The 15,787-nt window shown below is 51.9% G+C and overlaps 2 protein-coding genes across 3 annotated transcripts; both read right to left on the bottom strand.

The window, feature by feature from the left end:
* Positions 1-86: 86 nt before the first annotated feature.
* On the bottom strand, positions 87-9,232 carry C25H1orf116 (chromosome 25 C1orf116 homolog). 2 transcript variants are annotated; one of them, XM_033079940.1, is made up of 4 exons: positions 7,887-9,232; positions 5,102-5,231; positions 2,456-2,618; positions 87-1,371 (listed from the first exon to the last, which is right to left on the bottom strand). In XM_033079940.1, the coding sequence occupies exons 2-4, from the start codon at positions 5,186-5,188 to the stop codon at positions 299-301; spliced, it is 1,323 nt and encodes a 440-aa protein (XP_032935831.1). In that variant the 5' UTR covers positions 5,189-5,231; positions 7,887-9,232; the 3' UTR covers positions 87-298. The 2 variants fall into 2 exon arrangements, with proteins under 2 accessions (XP_032935831.1, XP_042635920.1); XM_042779986.1 differs by lacking the exon at positions 7,887-9,232 and having other exon boundaries at positions 5,102-5,519.
* Positions 9,233-11,422: 2,190 nt separating this feature from the next.
* Positions 11,423-15,272, bottom strand: YOD1 (YOD1 deubiquitinase). Its single transcript, XM_033080379.1, has 2 exons — positions 15,065-15,272; positions 11,423-14,505 (listed from the first exon to the last, which is right to left on the bottom strand). The coding sequence occupies exons 1-2, from the start codon at positions 15,270-15,272 to the stop codon at positions 13,799-13,801; spliced, it is 915 nt and encodes a 304-aa protein (XP_032936270.1). The 3' UTR covers positions 11,423-13,798.
* Between the last annotated feature and the right edge of the window lie 515 nt (positions 15,273-15,787).

Genomic DNA, 15,787 nt, shown 5'->3' with positions numbered 1-15,787 from the left:
CAGATTCCTCCTAAGTATTTCTGGATGCACCATTCAATACTTCTTGTAGCAGTTACACTTGCTTTATTAGTGCTCTGAGATTTCTATTAACTTTGCCCCCCTTTTTTTCCTCTCTTAAGCATTTAAGTGTACACCTGCTATACACAAAATGTTCTGTACACGCCGCGTTCTTTATTTGGTGTGAAGCTCCCCACGCCTCTCCCGAGGCTGTGGGGCAGGAGATGGCAGCAGATGCTCGTGCCCAAGGCCAGGCAGCGCAGGCTGCTGGATTTGGGGTGAAAATCCCCTTTCCCACCAGCTACTCCTTCAGCAGCCCCAACTTCTTGAGCGCCTCGCGCCGGTTCTCATCGGCCGCGCCCTTCGGGGAGATCTTCACGCTCACAGCAGAGCGTGGCGGCCTGGGGAAGCTGGACAGAGGGTGGGATCTCCTCTTGTTGCTCTTGTCCTGCTCCTCCTGCTCCTTCAGGCCGGCAAAGTCCTTCCCTGCGCCGAGGGACGCGGGCCGGGGGCGGCCGGCGCGCAGGAAGCCGGGGGCCAGGCGCTCCAGGAAGGACATCTTGCCCAGGGAGCTGCTGCTGCTCCTGGAGCTCTGCTCCTTGGGGGTGCCCATGGAGCTGCCCAGCCCCACCCCGGAGCGCTCCAGGGTGTTGGATTTGAAGGCCATGTGCCGCATCCCCGGCGTGGAGGCCTGGCCAGGCTGCCCAGGGATGGGGAGCGGCGTCTCCCTGGGGTGGGGATGGAGGTGGGTGCTGGGCTCCCTCCCATCCTGGGACAGCCCCAGCTTCTCCAGGGCCTCCCTTCGCGCTTTCTCCTTCTCCTTGGGGTCCAGAGGGCCTGAACTGCCCTTCTCAGCAGCGCTGTCACTGCCAGGGCTGGCCTGAGGGCTGGCTGAGGGTGCAGGGGCTGCTCTCCCCTTGTGGCCGTGCTCGGGGCCCAGCGGCGTGGCGCCGCTCCTGCCGCTCTTCAGGATGATGTTGGGGGGCAGCTTCCGCGGTTTGGGGGCGGTTGGGGGCCCTCGCTTGGCATCGGGGTCCTGAGGGGGCTCCTCCAGGCCCCACAAAGTCCGAACCTTGCTCTCCCTGCCGTGGGAGCTGCGTGACCACTCCAGGTCACCCTGGAAGGGGTCTGGAGGTTGGGTCATCCCCGGCCTTGTGTGGCTGCCCGTGCTGGTGTGCTCCAGCCTGGCCTCCCTGGGCACCTCCTGGGCAGGAATTCCTGCTGGGATGTTTCCTGAGCTGGCAGAAGCTCTGTTGGCTGCAGGGATGGTGCTGGGGTTTGGGGCTGAGCTGGAGGAGGCCGCGCTGCTCTGGGCCCGGCTCTGCTGAGCCCCGCGCGGCCGCTCCCGCGCAGGGGGAGTCCTGCTCCCCACATCTGCAAAGAGAGTGGCTGGAGTCACTGCACGGGCACAAGAACATCCCTCAGCCCTCATTCCTCATCCCTCAGCCCCTCTGGGACAGCCCAGGATAGCTCACCCAGTGTGATAACTGATACAAGATTTGTGTTCGTCATGAAAGTATTGGGGTTTATATAAACCAAAATGCAAAGGTCTGAAGTGAAGCATGGGCCCTTGATGGAGGAAAAATGTGATTCAAGCATTCTGTTTTAAATCCCCCTTGTTTTAAATCATGAATACGATGTTTCTAAATGATTTGTATCTACTACCAGTTTGTAAAGTCAGGCTTTCCAATAGAATGATTGATTTTGACTTCCTGCCTTTGTTTTATCAACGCTGCCTATCTACAAAACCAGAACTTCCCAATTTCTGGCAGTTTTATCTACCCAGACCAGATGGTATCTGTGGGACTGACTCCCAGAGACTTTACAGATGTTTATTCGGCCACCACTGTTTGCCTGACAAAATTATGAGAGCAAAAAACCAAAAATTATTGATTACAACGAGACCACACTTGGCTGCAAACCAAGCTTGGAGTAGGCAGGGACCCCTCACATTCCCCAGTGCTGCTTTGCCCTGTCTGTATAAAACAAACCAATCTAAATTTTGCTAAAAATTGAGACTTTTGTTTCTCATTTATAAAACCAGGGCTCCCCCAACTCCTCTGATCCATCACTGCTGGGGAAGTTGGGGCCTGACAAAACCTTGTTCATCTGTGGGATTACTGACACTGAGCAGGACACCTACAAGTTATTTATATATTGCAGAATTTCAAAGCCGTTGGGTTGTGGCATCAGAAAAATTTGTAAAATATTCATGTCTAGATAGGACATGCATTGTACATATCTGTACATGAGAACAAGGCCTGTATGAAACTATTTTGGGAAAGAAATAAATAGAATACTATTATAATAATAAATATTAGATAATAATAAATATAATAGCAATATTAAATAATAAATATTAAAATCTTAAAAATAAATAATCTTAAATAAAAATTCTTAATAAAAAATCTTAAAAATAAATATTAAAATCTTCTCTGCAGAAGGGTTTGCAGCTCACCCCGGGGCACGGGGCCTTTCCTGGGCTTGGGGGGCTCCCCGGAGTCGGTGTCGTCTGTGGAGACCCCACTGTCCCCCTCTGCATCCAGGGAACCAATGGTTTCCTCCAGGAACATCAAACACTCCTTCTCTTCCACAGATAAATAGTCATAGCTGTTGTCACTCTGGGAAAAAGGAGATAAAGAGGAAAAGGAGATATATATAATATATATACACCATATAAATAATATAAATAATATATATCATATCTATCATATAAATCATATATATAATAAAAATAATATCATATATATATAAAATATATATAAGAAAGAAGCTTACTTTATAGTACCTGTATAATATATAAAAATATTTTTATGTATATTCAATATATATAAAAGAAAGAGACATTTACTTTATACTACATTTTATATGTATAAGAAAGAGAGGTTTACTTTATATTACATATATATGTAACTTTATATAACTCTAACTTTATATCCATTATTCTATATCAATGTATTCTATACTACATATATATAACTTTCTATAATTTTATATATATTAATATTCTGTATATTTTAATATATTCTACATTATTTTAATATTTTATACATTTATATTTAATAACCAGGTACTTTAGAGAGCCTGTGCCAGCTGCTTGCCCAGTGGCTGTTCAATAATGGGAATTTACAGCTTCAGAATACTAGACTCTAAAAATAAGAAGTATATATACACTTAAAGCCTTTCTTATATTACCCTGCTCAGTGGGTCAGAATTATTATTCTAAATATTCTGAATTTGGGATTATTCTGAACTTGGGATTATTCTGAACTTGGGAACTTGGCCTCTAACTTTTAGTTCTTGAAATTGAAGTGTGAGCAGCTGGATAAATCTGTCAGAACAGACAGCAGAGCTCTCAGCAATGCTGAATCCCAGGACACACAATAAATCCTGAAGGTTTCTGTGATGAGCCCTCCTTGTTCTCTCATTCACACCTGAGCAAGAGCTGTTTAATTTTTGTTGTATTTTGAGCACCAGGAGATGTGTTATGCAATATCAGATATCAAAAGTGATTCCTGCAATCTGTCCTGAACAAAATGAAAGCCAGGACAGGATGGAATGTGCATCAGATCAACAAGCACAGGGCAGGGATGATCCCAGGGCTTGTTTTGCACAGACACCTTATCCAAATCTTTCCCTGTGCAGGATCACAACCAGTTCTTCCATGCCCATTAAACTCCAAGGGTTTGGTTCTGGTTTGCAATACATCACATGGAGAAGCTGCCAGGACTCAGCACTGCTCTCACACATATCAATTAAGCTCCAAGGCAGGCAGGATGTAATTAGCCCATCAATCTCGGGATCAGCGTTGGGAGACAAACAAGCTTCAATGGACAGATAGTGAAAAATGACACAGCTACACCCAGGGTGCAAACACACCCCTGCCCTAACTGGGGACCCATCTGGGGCCAGCCAGGAGGAGCTGAGGTGAAAACAGGAGGTACAAACCCATCCCTGCCCTAACTGGGGACTCATCTGGGGCCAGGCAGGAGGAGCTGAGGTGAAAACCCATCCCTGCCCTAACTGGGGACCCATCTGGGGCCAGGCTGGAGGAGCTGAGGTGAAAACACGAGGTGCAAACACATCCCTGCCCTAACTGGGAGCTCATCTGGGGCCAGCCAGGAGGAGCTGAGGTGCAAACAGGAGGTACAAACCCATCCCTGCCCTAACTGAGGACCCATCTGGGGCCAGGCTGGAGGAGCTGAGCTCGCTGTCTCCTGCAGGTGAAGCCACCCTGGTCACAGCCAGTGTGACCAGTTACCAACTGGTGTGATCCTGCACAGTTCTGCTCCCAGTGTGACCAGTGCACCAAACTGGTGTGATCAGCAGTGTGACCAGTGCACCAAACTGGTGTGATCCTGCACAACTGTGCTCCCAGTGTGACCAGTGCTCCAAACTGGTGTGATCCTGCACAGTTTTGCTCCCAGCAGTGTGACCAGTGCACCAAACTGGTGTGATCCTGCACAGTTCTGCTCCCAGCAGTGTGACCAGTGCACCAAACTGGTGTGATCCTGCACAGCTCTGCTCCCAGTGTGACCAGTGCACCAAACTGGTGTGATCCTGCACAGCTCTGCTCCCAGTGTGACCAGTGCACCAAACTGGTGTGATCCTGCACAGTTCTGCTCACAGCCAGTGTGACCAATGCACCAAACTGGTGTGATCCTGCACAGTTCTGCTCCCAGCAGTGTGACCAGTTACCCCACTGGTGTGATCCTGCACAGTTCTGCTCCCAGTGTGACCAGTGCACCAAACTGGTGTGATCCTGCACAGTTCTGCTCCCAGTCACTGTGACCAGTGCACCAAACTGGTGTGATCCCTGCACAGTTCTGCTCCCAGTGTGACCAGTTACCCCACTGGTGTGATCCTGCACCCCTGCAGCCCTGGGCTCCCTGCAGGGATCTGTGCTGGCCCAGAGCAGCCCCTGCAGCAGCAGCAGCAGCAGCACACACGTGGCAGGACAGGATGGGAGTGCTCTGGGGCAGGAATTCATCTGCTCCTGCTGCTCTCAGGGCCTCCAGCTGCCTCCAAAGCAGCGATGGAGAGCGGGTTTGAGCTGGGATCTGCCCCAAATCCTTGCCCACCTGGGCACCCCGGGGTTACTCACCCGCTGTGAGTGGTTGGAGGCTGTGCTGGCCATGCTGTCACAGCTGCCAGAGTTGCAGCCAGCCATCCCCAGCTCCTTCCTAGGCATAGCACGGGCTGCCCTGGAGGCTGCCACGGGGGGAATATCCCGGCTGCAGCAGGAGAAAGGAGAAGCATTCAGTTGTGAGATTATCCTGGGAGGGAGGACAGGCAGGCTGTGCTGCTGCTGGATGGAGGAATTGTGCTGTCCCCAGGAGAAGGCACAGCTGGGCTTTTAAAACATCAGCCTTGAGGTTTTCCTCAAAATAACTAGAAACAGGGTCACCTCTGCACAGGTGTTGGTGTTGGTGGCTCCCTGATCACCTCAGAGGGGTGGATAAGGCACAAGAAAAAAGCTTTGAGCCCAGCTCAGGCTCAGAGAGGCTCAGAAACCCCAGCACCAGCCCAGCTCAGGCTCAGAGAGGCTCAGAAACCCCAGCACCAGCCCAGCCCAGGCTCAGAGAGGCTCAGAAAGCCCAGCACCAGCCCAGCTCAGGCTCAGAGAGGCTCAGAAAGCCCAGCAGCAGCCCAGCCCTGACTCACGGGACCTCTTTGCTGCACCACACCCTGTGCCAGCCCTGCAGCTTGAACTTGTGCTGGCCCCAAACACAGCTGGCTACTCCCATCCTCGCTCTGTCAGGAGCTTCCTCCTGGCCAGGAGCTGCCTCTGCCACCCTTCCTTGGGGTGGTGTCCCCAGGGAGGTGTCCCCAGGCCTTTGGGTGTGTTTGGGGAGCAGGGCAGGCTGGGGCTGTGCCCAGGGGGGTTCAGGCAGCTCCCCAATGTCCCCAAAGTTCCAATGTCCCCTCTGCCCACAGCAGTGTCCCCCTGGTGCAGCCCAGCCCTGCCATCACCAGTGGGACCCCAACAAACACCCTGGATTTGTGTTTCCAGCGCTGGCACAGGGGTGGGGTGGCACAGGGGACAGTTATCCCTGCACAGAGCATCCCCAGAAGGTGTCATTACTGATCCCCCAAATTTCCTGGCACCACCAATCAGTCTCCTGCACTTGCACCACCCCATTCCTGGGGAGGGGACTGAGAGGGAGCAGCAAAACAAACAGCAGCACCCTGTCCAAGACTCAGGGACCCAGAGGAGAGGATTTGCTCCTCGGGAGACAGAGGAGCCCTTTGTGCTGTAACCTGCAGGCAGGAACACACTGCTGCTTTTTTTTTTTTCTTGTAGCAGGATCAGGGAATTAGATCCAGCGATAAGTGAGCAGAACTGGCTGCTTGTTCAGAGCGTTAGACCCTGAAAGAATTCCTTTGTAATTGGAATACGCCGCAAAAATCAGATTTCAACACCCACGCCCTGACAGATCTAATCCTTCCATGCAGGAGGAGTTTAATATTTCAGTCTCAGCTCTGCATTATTTACTGCTTAAGTGACGCTGCAGTAAGTGGTGGCTTTGGAACAGCAGCTCCCTGGGTTCTTTGAATTCAGACGTGTTCATAGCCAGGGATTTGAGCTGTGGGGAGGCAGAGCTGAGCTTGGGGGAATTTAAACCTCTGCAGGGTTTTGCTGTGCACTGGAACATCCACAACGTGAAATTTAGATTTATATCAAAACTAAAGATAGAGATTTATAGATTTGTATCGACTCTTAAGTAGCAGGAGGTTTGACCAGGCTGCTCCTGGCTGCCTCCCCCCCAAATTTCAGGCAGCAAAACCCTGCTGGGGAAGCGAAAGCCTCGCTGGAACCCGAGTGCGCAGCTGGCTGGGGCCAGCAGGGAGGCATTTTCTCAATGAGGATCCTCCCCACCACCAGTCCATTAAAGAAATTATTTTCTCTCATTCAAGCAGCATTTGCAGGGACCTCAAATTGCTGCCAAGGCCTTGGCACCCACCGAGCCCCAGCTCACGGGAGGCAAAGTTCAGCCCGAGCGCGCGGAGGATCCGCTCCCAAACAACAAGTTCCTTTTCCTGCCCATTAGTTCTCTGATGTGATTACAGCTCCAGCACAGTCATACAGCTCGGGAAAGGGGAAAAAAAATCAGTGTTGAAACCCCCAGTTTTAATGATTCAGGAGGATTTCAGTTCCTTCTTTGTGGTGAGTTACAGCCACAAACTAAAAACGCGACTGAGCGTTTGATTTAAGGGCGCTCCAAAAGCTGCTTGATAGCTGGGTGTCAGTGGTGCAGCTCTCTTCCCCAACTAAAAACAGACTTAGAAGAAGCTGTTTTTTATCCAAACCCAAAGGCCAGGTCCCTCAGCTCTTGTGGCCGTTGCCATAACTGTCCTTTAAAAGCCATCAAAGAGCTGCCGGGTAGCAATTAATGCTAATTGCTTTAGAGAAGAGGCTACTTTCTTTTAGCCAGCACCACTGCAAGCTCTCCATCCCGGCTGGGAAGGGCTCGGTTTTGCTGTCTGGGGCAGAGCAGCCAGACCCTCCTGCCTGGGGAAAGGGCTTTGTGCTTTGGGCAGCCCCAAACACAAGGCAAAGCAAAGCCCCCTTTGCAGGCACTGTCCAGGGGATGGATCCCAGCCCAGGGGAAAGGGCTCAGATCTGAGTTTCCTCCTGTCTCAGCAGGTAAATAAATCCCCCCAGCAGCTGCCTGAGCTGTTTGCTGCCCTGAGCACAGTTTTCCCCAGTTTTCCTCCCACCATCACCACCAAACCAGCCTTGCTGGTGAACCCCCCACCACATTTCACCCATCCAAAGCAGAGCCCTGCAGGAACCCAGAGCCCCCCCGGCCCCTCCAGCAGGAAAAGCACAGAGAGAAAAGCACAAGCAGAACAGGAATTATTATGAATCAGTTTAGTTGCTTTACCAGGCCGTCCGTGGCTCCGTGCTGCCCAATTCCTCGTCCCGGCCGTGCCTATCCCAGGACTTCTTTGCTTTTCTGGGCTAACCAAACACAGCCAGGTTACACATTAACTGCAGATAAGGCTGTGCTGCCCAGGTGGGTGCTCAGCTACGTCCTGGCAGGTGATCCCTGGCCCCTCACCTGCAGCCAGCTCATCCTGCAGCCCTGCCAGGCACTTCCCTGCTGTTCCTGAGCCCCTCGAAGGCTCCGAGCGAGCTCTGGCTCGTGGCTGCTGCGCTGGCAGCGCTGCTGTGAGCTGGCAGTGCCCGGTGCCACCCAGCTCCTTCACTTCCCTGCTGTCCCCTGCTGTCCTGGGCACGGCTTTGGGGACTCCTTAATCCGACATCCTGTTCTGCCGCATAGCTGCTGGCTGACAGCGGAGCTGAGCCCTGACCCCAGCCCTGCACACACAATAATTACGTCCCAGGCTGGGCGTTCGCAGGCAGCAGCGTCACCCTCAGCAGGTTTGTGCTCTCAGGTGCTTTGGGCAGGGATGTCACAGCTCGGGCTGGGAGCTGGGAGCTGCCTCCTGCTCGGCTCTGAAAGCAGCCTGGGCTGGGCAGGTTGGTGCTTGTATTTCAGCACAGCTTCCCAGAGGCCAAAAGTTTGCTGCCTGCGAAGGAAGGAGGTTGTAAAGACAGGCAGGAAGGGTTTGGGAGCTTCAGCACAGATTTATGGACGTGCTGCAGGATGGTCTGTGCAGCTCCAAGCCTGCCTGTCCCGACCTGCAGCTGCTTTTGCCCCACTTGGCACCGTTCCCTGTGAGCACCAAAAGCCTCTGCAGCTCCTTCCAGCACTGGGGATTCCTTCCCCAGGCAGTTCTGGAGCTCTGCTGGAAGCTGAAGCCCGCCGAGATGCCCATCAGACTCCTCTTCACACTGACACCTCCTCAGAAGCTCTGCTGGGGCATTTCTGCAGCAGCTCTGAGTTGTGGGTGCCACCTCTGCTGCCTCACACAGGGGCCCAATGTCCCCACCCTGCACAGGTGACACCGAGCCCCAGCTCGGGTGGTGGCACAGAACAGCAGGGCCTGCTTTTCACTCGGAATATGGGCTCTGACATTAAAATCAGAGCTTTTCCTGCTGCTGAACAACGCTTGGGCCATTCCCCACACAGCATGGACTTGTACCTGCTTGACAAGGTGCTGCTCAAATCTGCAAACACCCTGCAGGAAATTTCCAGGCCTGACACAGCTGCCGGATTCATTCACATTTCAACTCTCCAATGATTTATTTTTTTTTTCTTCCTTCTTTAATTTGTATTTTTAGCAAAAGGCTGCGTTGCCACACACGTTCCCTGCTCCACAGAAGGGGGAAGTGGAAACATCAGCTAATTAAAATCACGGGAAATGGAAGGAGAGATGAGCCAGAGGCTCCCACCAGCCAAGTGCTGTTCCAGGAGGGCAAATCAACAAAGCAGAGGCTGCTGCCAGCCCCAGGCTGCCCCAGCCCCTCCTGCTCTGCCCCAGAGCTGCTGGGGCGTTGTGACAGATGGGAATTGGGGCAGGATTGGTGCAGGAGTTGTGCTGGACTGGCACAGCACCACCAGAGTTTAAATGGGGGTTTGATTTTAAATTAATTCATAATTTTAAGCGGAATTTTGTCGAGTTGTGCTGAGGTTGCTCTGAGAGAGGGAGGAATCCAAGCTGGGTTGTTTTGTTTTTGTGCTGCCAGCAGGGTGTGAGGAGCAGCAGCACGGGGCAGGGGACACAAACCTGGGCTGTCAGACAGGCAGAGCTGGCTCCTCACAGCCCTGTGTGGCACCGAGGTGTCACCAACCATCAGGAGAAACCTCGAGCTCCTCTGAATCAGGAGCCCAGAAAGAACCTGTTCTTTTTCCACATTCCTCTCCCTCCAACAAATATAAATAGCTGCAACCCAAAATAAGGTGTGATTTCACAGAGATGGCATGAAGGATATGTGAGGAGTCAAATGATGCAGAGAAAACTTCCCAGTGCCCTGGAAGGACTTTGGCAGCTTCACAGCCCTGCTGAGCCTCACCCTGTTCCTAAACACGAGGGCACAAGTGACTCAGGCCTGGCCTGCAGGAAAAGCATCCCCACAGCGTCACTGATAAGATTCCTGTCAAGGTAAGGACATTTATTTGACTCTGTGGGACTTTTGGGCACTCTCCTTTGCCCAAATTGCAGGCACAGGCAGCGTGCTGACAAATCCTTTTTGGAAAATAGCACATAGTTAATGCTCCTGTTCACAGCCCTCATTAAACCTCCCTGGCCAAGCAGCTCTATTTATTATCTGTTTATTTATTATCTCTGTTTTACAGAAAAGAGCCAGAGAAGGGAGGTGAGGCGTTCCCACAGCCTGCTTGCCATTAACACCACAAGCTTTAATAATTCCACAACATTTTCCTCAAGACTTTAATTAAAAATAATAGACAAGGGCACTGTGATCTTGGACAACCTGATTTTGTTACTTCCTCCACTCTATTCCTGTTCCAGGGAGCATTTGGTGCTTTCACCAGTTTGAAGGAAGTGATTTCACCCAGTTTGAAGGAATTTTATTTGGAGCAAACCTGAGGGCAGTTTTAGAGCTGGATGCAAAGTTTGATTTGAAATACAGGCAGACATTTAATTGCATGGCAGCTGCAATTTTCCAAACAGCAAGCTGACAACTTTTAGTTCCTCCTCTGGAGAGTCTCCTTGTCAGGGAGAGGCTCCCAGGGCTGGCCCATGGGTGGGTTCTGCAGTGAAATCAGCCAAACACAGATGATTCAGCACTTGTGTGTCAGTCTGATTGCTCAGAAACTCCCCCAGCTCCAGGCCCTGTGCTCCAGGCAGGCAGCACAGAATTCTGCTCTCTCCTCATTCAGCCCCAAAGAGAAGAACAAACAACTCTGGGGGTCAGATGGGTTTTGGTTGGCCCAGAACAGATCCCAGTTGCAGAGCTGGGATATTCTCAGTGCCCTCCCCAGAAACTGCTCTTGATAGTTCACTCACAACTTCACTGTTAGGTTTGTCCTTCAGAAATTCCAGTTATTACTGATTTCCTCCCCAGACTGCTCTTTGCATCCATGGAGGAGATCTGTGTAATACTGGATATGGATTTGTGAAGTCTGCTTAATAATTTATGTATTTCAATGCATAAAAGATTCTGGAGGGATGTAAAACTCTCTTCTCATATCATATTTCACAGAATCCCACACTGGTTTGGCTGGGAAAGGATCTTGAAGCTCATCTCATCCCATTCTGATATTCAGAGTTCATCCCACCACAGGATGCCATTTCTGGGATAATTCCCTGACTGTGTCATTAAGGGCAGGAAAATCCGAGTTAAAAAGTACTAAAAACCATCCTAATCGTAATTTTTAAAAAGAAAAGGAGTTGTACTTTAAATCTGCCCAAACTTTATATTTTAAATAATGGAGATGCATTTTGTCTGGGAAAGTTTAGGAGAATAAGGAGAAATTTCTCTCACAGTCAGTACCAAGGGCTTCTCTGTCAGCCTGTAACAAAATCAATTTTTACAACCACAAATTCCAGGTTTGTTTTTTTTTAACCAAAGAGATTTTATTTTCTAGGCAACAAAAGAAAACATCCAAGCAGTGATAGTGACACATCTCCCTCCAATGGAACTGATTCTCTGTCAGCAGATTCCCAATGCAAACATGATCTAGCAAAGCTCAACACTCTGGATTAAATAAAGCTCATTTTTCAAATACTGCAACTGAGAAATACCAGGAAAAAAAAAACAAAACAAAAGCTTTACACACTTGGAGAAATCCATCCAGGACACAAAGCTAAAATGTAAGGGTTGCTCCCCAAAGTCAAGGCAGAAAATAAATATGGATCTTGCACTTGTGTTTCAAAGACACCCAAAGAGTGGAGCAGCTCTCTGAGGTAGGTGTTGTGTCCATGTGGCAGATGGCAAAGGGGAGGAGCAGCTCCCTGCCCAGGCACCCCCTGGGACAGCTCAGGGCACACCTGGGGCTTGCTCGAGTCTCTGGTCTCCTTCCCAGCCAGCATTTCAGCTCAAGTACTTCTAACACAGTGTCATCTTCAGTTCCTTTGAACTGGCAGCTCTTTCTGGAGGTTAAGCATCAGCTTCTACAGGGCTGGGTTTAATGCTGGGTTTTGGGGGGTTTTATCTTCTTTTCCTAATGACAGGCTAAAAGCAGAGCAGGGTTTAACACTGGAAGCTAAGTGGCTTTCTATAGGGAACTCCCAACAGTGCTAATGTGTGTTTTAATACTGAACTAAAAACAAACCTGGTCCATAGTGCTCTGGGTGAGTCTAGGCTGTTTAATTATTCATGCCTTAATTCAGCAAAGCACTTATGTCATTATGTTCTGTCTTCAGTAGAACCCTCCTGTATTTCAAGATCCAACTGGGAGCCTCTGCTGAGAACTTGAAATGGGATTTTTGCAGAGCAGGTGGTGTTGCTGCACCAGTTTGGTCAGGTGCCTGAGGGAACAGAGGCTTTTCAAACTGGGTTTTGGGTTCCACGTGGAAAGTGGGTTCATTTCCTCCTCAGTCTGAAGATGCACGTTCTTGTTCCCCAGTCTCAAAGTGCAAGGAAGGTCACTCAAAACAGAAGCAACAGAAGAATGGCAGGCAAAGGATATTTTAAAATTCAAGAAACAAGGATGTGTTGCAGGCATTTCAAATTAAAAAATAAAATAACATAAATCCCCTTCAGTAATATGCACCTTTACAGCACCTTTTAAAAGCCCTCAAAAGCACCTGGTGTTAACCCCACTGTGAGGTAAGATATTCCAATTATACCAATTTCACCTTCCCTGATTCTGAGCAGTCCAAGGGCTGGGGCACTTCTCCCAGCTTATCTTGTTCTGAATATCCAGCTGCACCCTTCATTATCACAATGAAAGTCTTGCTACTCCACAGTGGTGACAAATCAAACACATTAAGGCAGAAAGCAGATGGAATTTCAAGCCTCCCTTCTGGCTCTGCCCTTCAGAGGGCAAAACTTTTTACCAGCAAAGAGTGAGAACTCAACCTTAAAGTGCTCATTTACAGTATTTGGAAACTGGAACAGCTTAGTAACACCATGGCCATGACTGGCTCTAGTCAAGTAAAATATTCAATGTATTTAACAGATGCAAATTAAGTCATTGCCCTAACTACTCACTTCCCTCTTGCAGGAATTTCCAATGCTATTATGAAGAAGAATCCCAAGTATTCCAGGAAACATGCTTATGCTCTGATGCAGTGTAAACACCAGGGGGTGGAGAGTTATTTTTCAAGCAACTAAAAACTACCTATGGAGGATTAATAAGTTTTATTCAACACTTATCCATCTACTCATTAATTTAAAGGCTACCTTAAAGCTTAGAGGCCATTGCTTTCCCTAAAATTCTCTGCACACAAACTACACAGTCTATTCCTGATGGACCAGGGCAGCTCACTGTCCACTACAAATTGTATTTTGATACTGGATTTGATATTTCCATCACAAATCACGCACCACACGAGCAGCTTCCGCTCATGGGTGCAGAGCCTGATTCCCAGTGTCCATGATGCTGATTTGTGTTTTCCCAAAGCCTGGGATTAACTGAATCACCCTAAAATGTACATTCAGCACCTCAGAGGTGGATTGTACACCAGTGTTGGACAAGCCTGGCTGTGTCTGTCTGCTCAGATCACACACACACACACACACACACACACACACACACAAAGGTGATGAAACCAAGGTGTGGCTGCCACCATCCACCACCTGCCCAAGTGCCATCCCTACTCCCAACCCCCTACTCCCAAACCTGTGCGTTGGCCACCATTAAGTTAATTCGCTTTTCAAGCTCTGTGAACGGAATTTTATGATTACAAACAGCTTATCTGGGACTCCAGAATTTGATTCCGGAGCGCTGAGGTAGTCGATGGCACCCTCCTCGTGCTGAGCTCACACCTCCCCGAAGTTGGTGTGTCCAGTCTCCTTAGCGTGCTCCCTGGCCTCCAGCTGCCCCGTCAGTCCCTTCTGGCACACCATGCAGCGCAGGGCGAAGCGATTCACGTCCGTGAACTGCCTCTTCCTGCGCGCCTCGTCCGCCAGCTCCAGAGCCTGCGCCAGCACCACGTCATCGCTGCTGGGGAAAATGGTCTGGGGGGGAACGTCCGAGGCGGGCACGCGGCGCTCCAGCGGGTCGTAGTGGATCCCGTCGTAGATGAGCAGCACGCGCTTGCTGTAACCCGCGTCCTCCCCGAAGCGGTCGATGCGCACGGTCTGCGTGTCCACCACGCAGATCTCGCACTGGTAGAACTTGGAGAGGATGGAGATCTCGATGGCTCCTCCCCAGCTCTCCTCCCTGCGGATCCAGTCACAGTATTCCCTGTTGGTTTTGCCCAGCACGGCCTCGCAGTACGACTCGGGGTCGCTGGCCACGATCTGGGCGATGAGGTTGCGCATCTCCGGGGCGCAGCCGGGGTCGTACACGCCGCCCTCCACCACGTAGAACACGCTGGTGAACAGGCAGGAATTGTCTGCTGGCACCACCCGCCTGGCCAGCACGGGCACGGCTTCCCTCACAGGGTGGGACATCGCTTTTTTGGTGACCACGGGCGAGTCGGGCTCAGGTTTGGATGTGTCTTCTTCCACTATGAGAGTGTCACCTGCCAGACAGGAGGAGGGACATAAAGGGGGGGACTTCAAGCCGCTGCTGCTCCTCAAACACAACAACACGGCTGTGCTGTCATTGCTGAGGATCACACAAAAGAATCATGGAATGGTCTTCAACACCAGCCAGTCCCAGCCCTGCCAAGGGCAGGGACACCTTCCACCAGCCCGGGCTGCTCCGAGCTGTGACCTCGGACAGCTCCGCCCGTTTCCCGCAGCTCGGTATCCTGCAGGGAAACAGCCCCAGCAACAGCCGGTGGCACCACAACGGTCCCCGCGGGACTCACCTGGCGTGGCCCGGTCCCTGTCCCCTCCAGCCCCGTGCTTCTCCCTCCGGACCCCCGGGACGCAGCCAAAGCACCACCGGCACTGGCAGCGAGCAGGACGCGCCGCCGAGCCGGGTGCTGACACCTCCCCCGGCAGCAGGAACCGGCCCGACCGCCGGTTGATGAGGGGTGTGTGTGCCACGGTCTCTTTAATTAACGTAATTGCGGCCGGCGAGGCAGCAGAGCCCGCAGAGCGCTGTCCCCACCCTGTTCCCCGCGGGGCCCTCACCCGAGTGGATGCCGAGCTCGCCCAGCCGCCGCTCGCCGTCGCTGAGGTCGAGGCTGCGCGGCGGGAAGCCGTGCAGGAGGCGCTGCGCGGGCGCGGGCACTCCGGTGAGCGCGGCGAGCGCGGCCTGCATGTCGCGGAGGCGGGAGTGCGGCGACAGCCCCGGCAGCGCGTGCGAGCCGCTCCGGGCCTTGCAGCGCAGCCGCAGCATCCTGGGGCCGCCGCCGCACCGGCCGCCGCCGCTTCCGCTTCCGCTTCCGGCCCGCTCTCGCGAGAACACGCCCCGCCCCGCCCTCGACGGGCGGCCAATCAGGGAGCCCGCTCATTTGCATAGCACGCGGCTCATTTGCATAGAGCCGGGCACGGCGCTCTTGCCATTGGTACAACCCTCCGGGGTCTCATTTGCATAAAGAGGGGGGTGCCTCTCCTTTAATTTGCATGCAGCCGCACGCCGCCTGCCATCTCATTTGCATAACGCGAGGTGTCGCCCTGAGTCCCTATCCCCGCCCTTTCCCCATCTGATTTGCATAACCCGCCTAAATTTGCATAGAGGCGGGAGCTCCACCTCCCCTTTCGTCACTGTCCCATCTCATTTGCATCCCACGCGTGCCCTCGTTCCCCTCTCGCCCCGCCCACCTCCCGCTCCGCCTCATTTGCATACAGCGCGTGGATCCCCCGCCCTCCAGTCTCATTAGCATACAGCGCGCGGTTCTCCCGCCCTCCCGG

Source organism: Catharus ustulatus, chromosome 25 (assembly GCF_009819885.2).
Source record: "Catharus ustulatus isolate bCatUst1 chromosome 25, bCatUst1.pri.v2, whole genome shotgun sequence".
NCBI classification, from domain to species: Eukaryota; Metazoa; Chordata; class Aves; order Passeriformes; family Turdidae; genus Catharus; species Catharus ustulatus.
Note: the sequence above shows the minus strand (reverse complement) of the source record. Positions and strands in the feature narration are given on the sequence as shown.

Excerpts from the sequence above, each read along its gene's own strand:
- C25H1orf116 (XM_033079940.1), bottom strand. The coding sequence starts at position 5,188 with ATGCCTAGGAAGGAGCTGGGGATGGCTGGCTGCAACTCTGGCAGCTGT. Across the intron at positions 2,619-5,101 it reads CCTCCAACCACTCACAGCGG|AGTGACAACAGCTATGACTA; the intron begins GTGAGTAACCCC and ends CCTTTTTCCCAG. Across the intron at positions 1,372-2,455 it reads GAAAGGCCCCGTGCCCCGGG|ATGTGGGGAGCAGGACTCCC; the intron begins GTGAGCTGCAAA and ends CTCTCTTTGCAG.
- YOD1 (XM_033080379.1), bottom strand. The coding sequence starts at position 15,272 with ATGCTGCGGCTGCGCTGCAAGGCCCGGAGCGGCTCGCACGCGCTGCCG. Across the intron at positions 14,506-15,064 it reads CGAGCTCGGCATCCACTCGG|GTGACACTCTCATAGTGGAA; the intron begins GTGAGGGCCCCG and ends CCTGTCTGGCAG.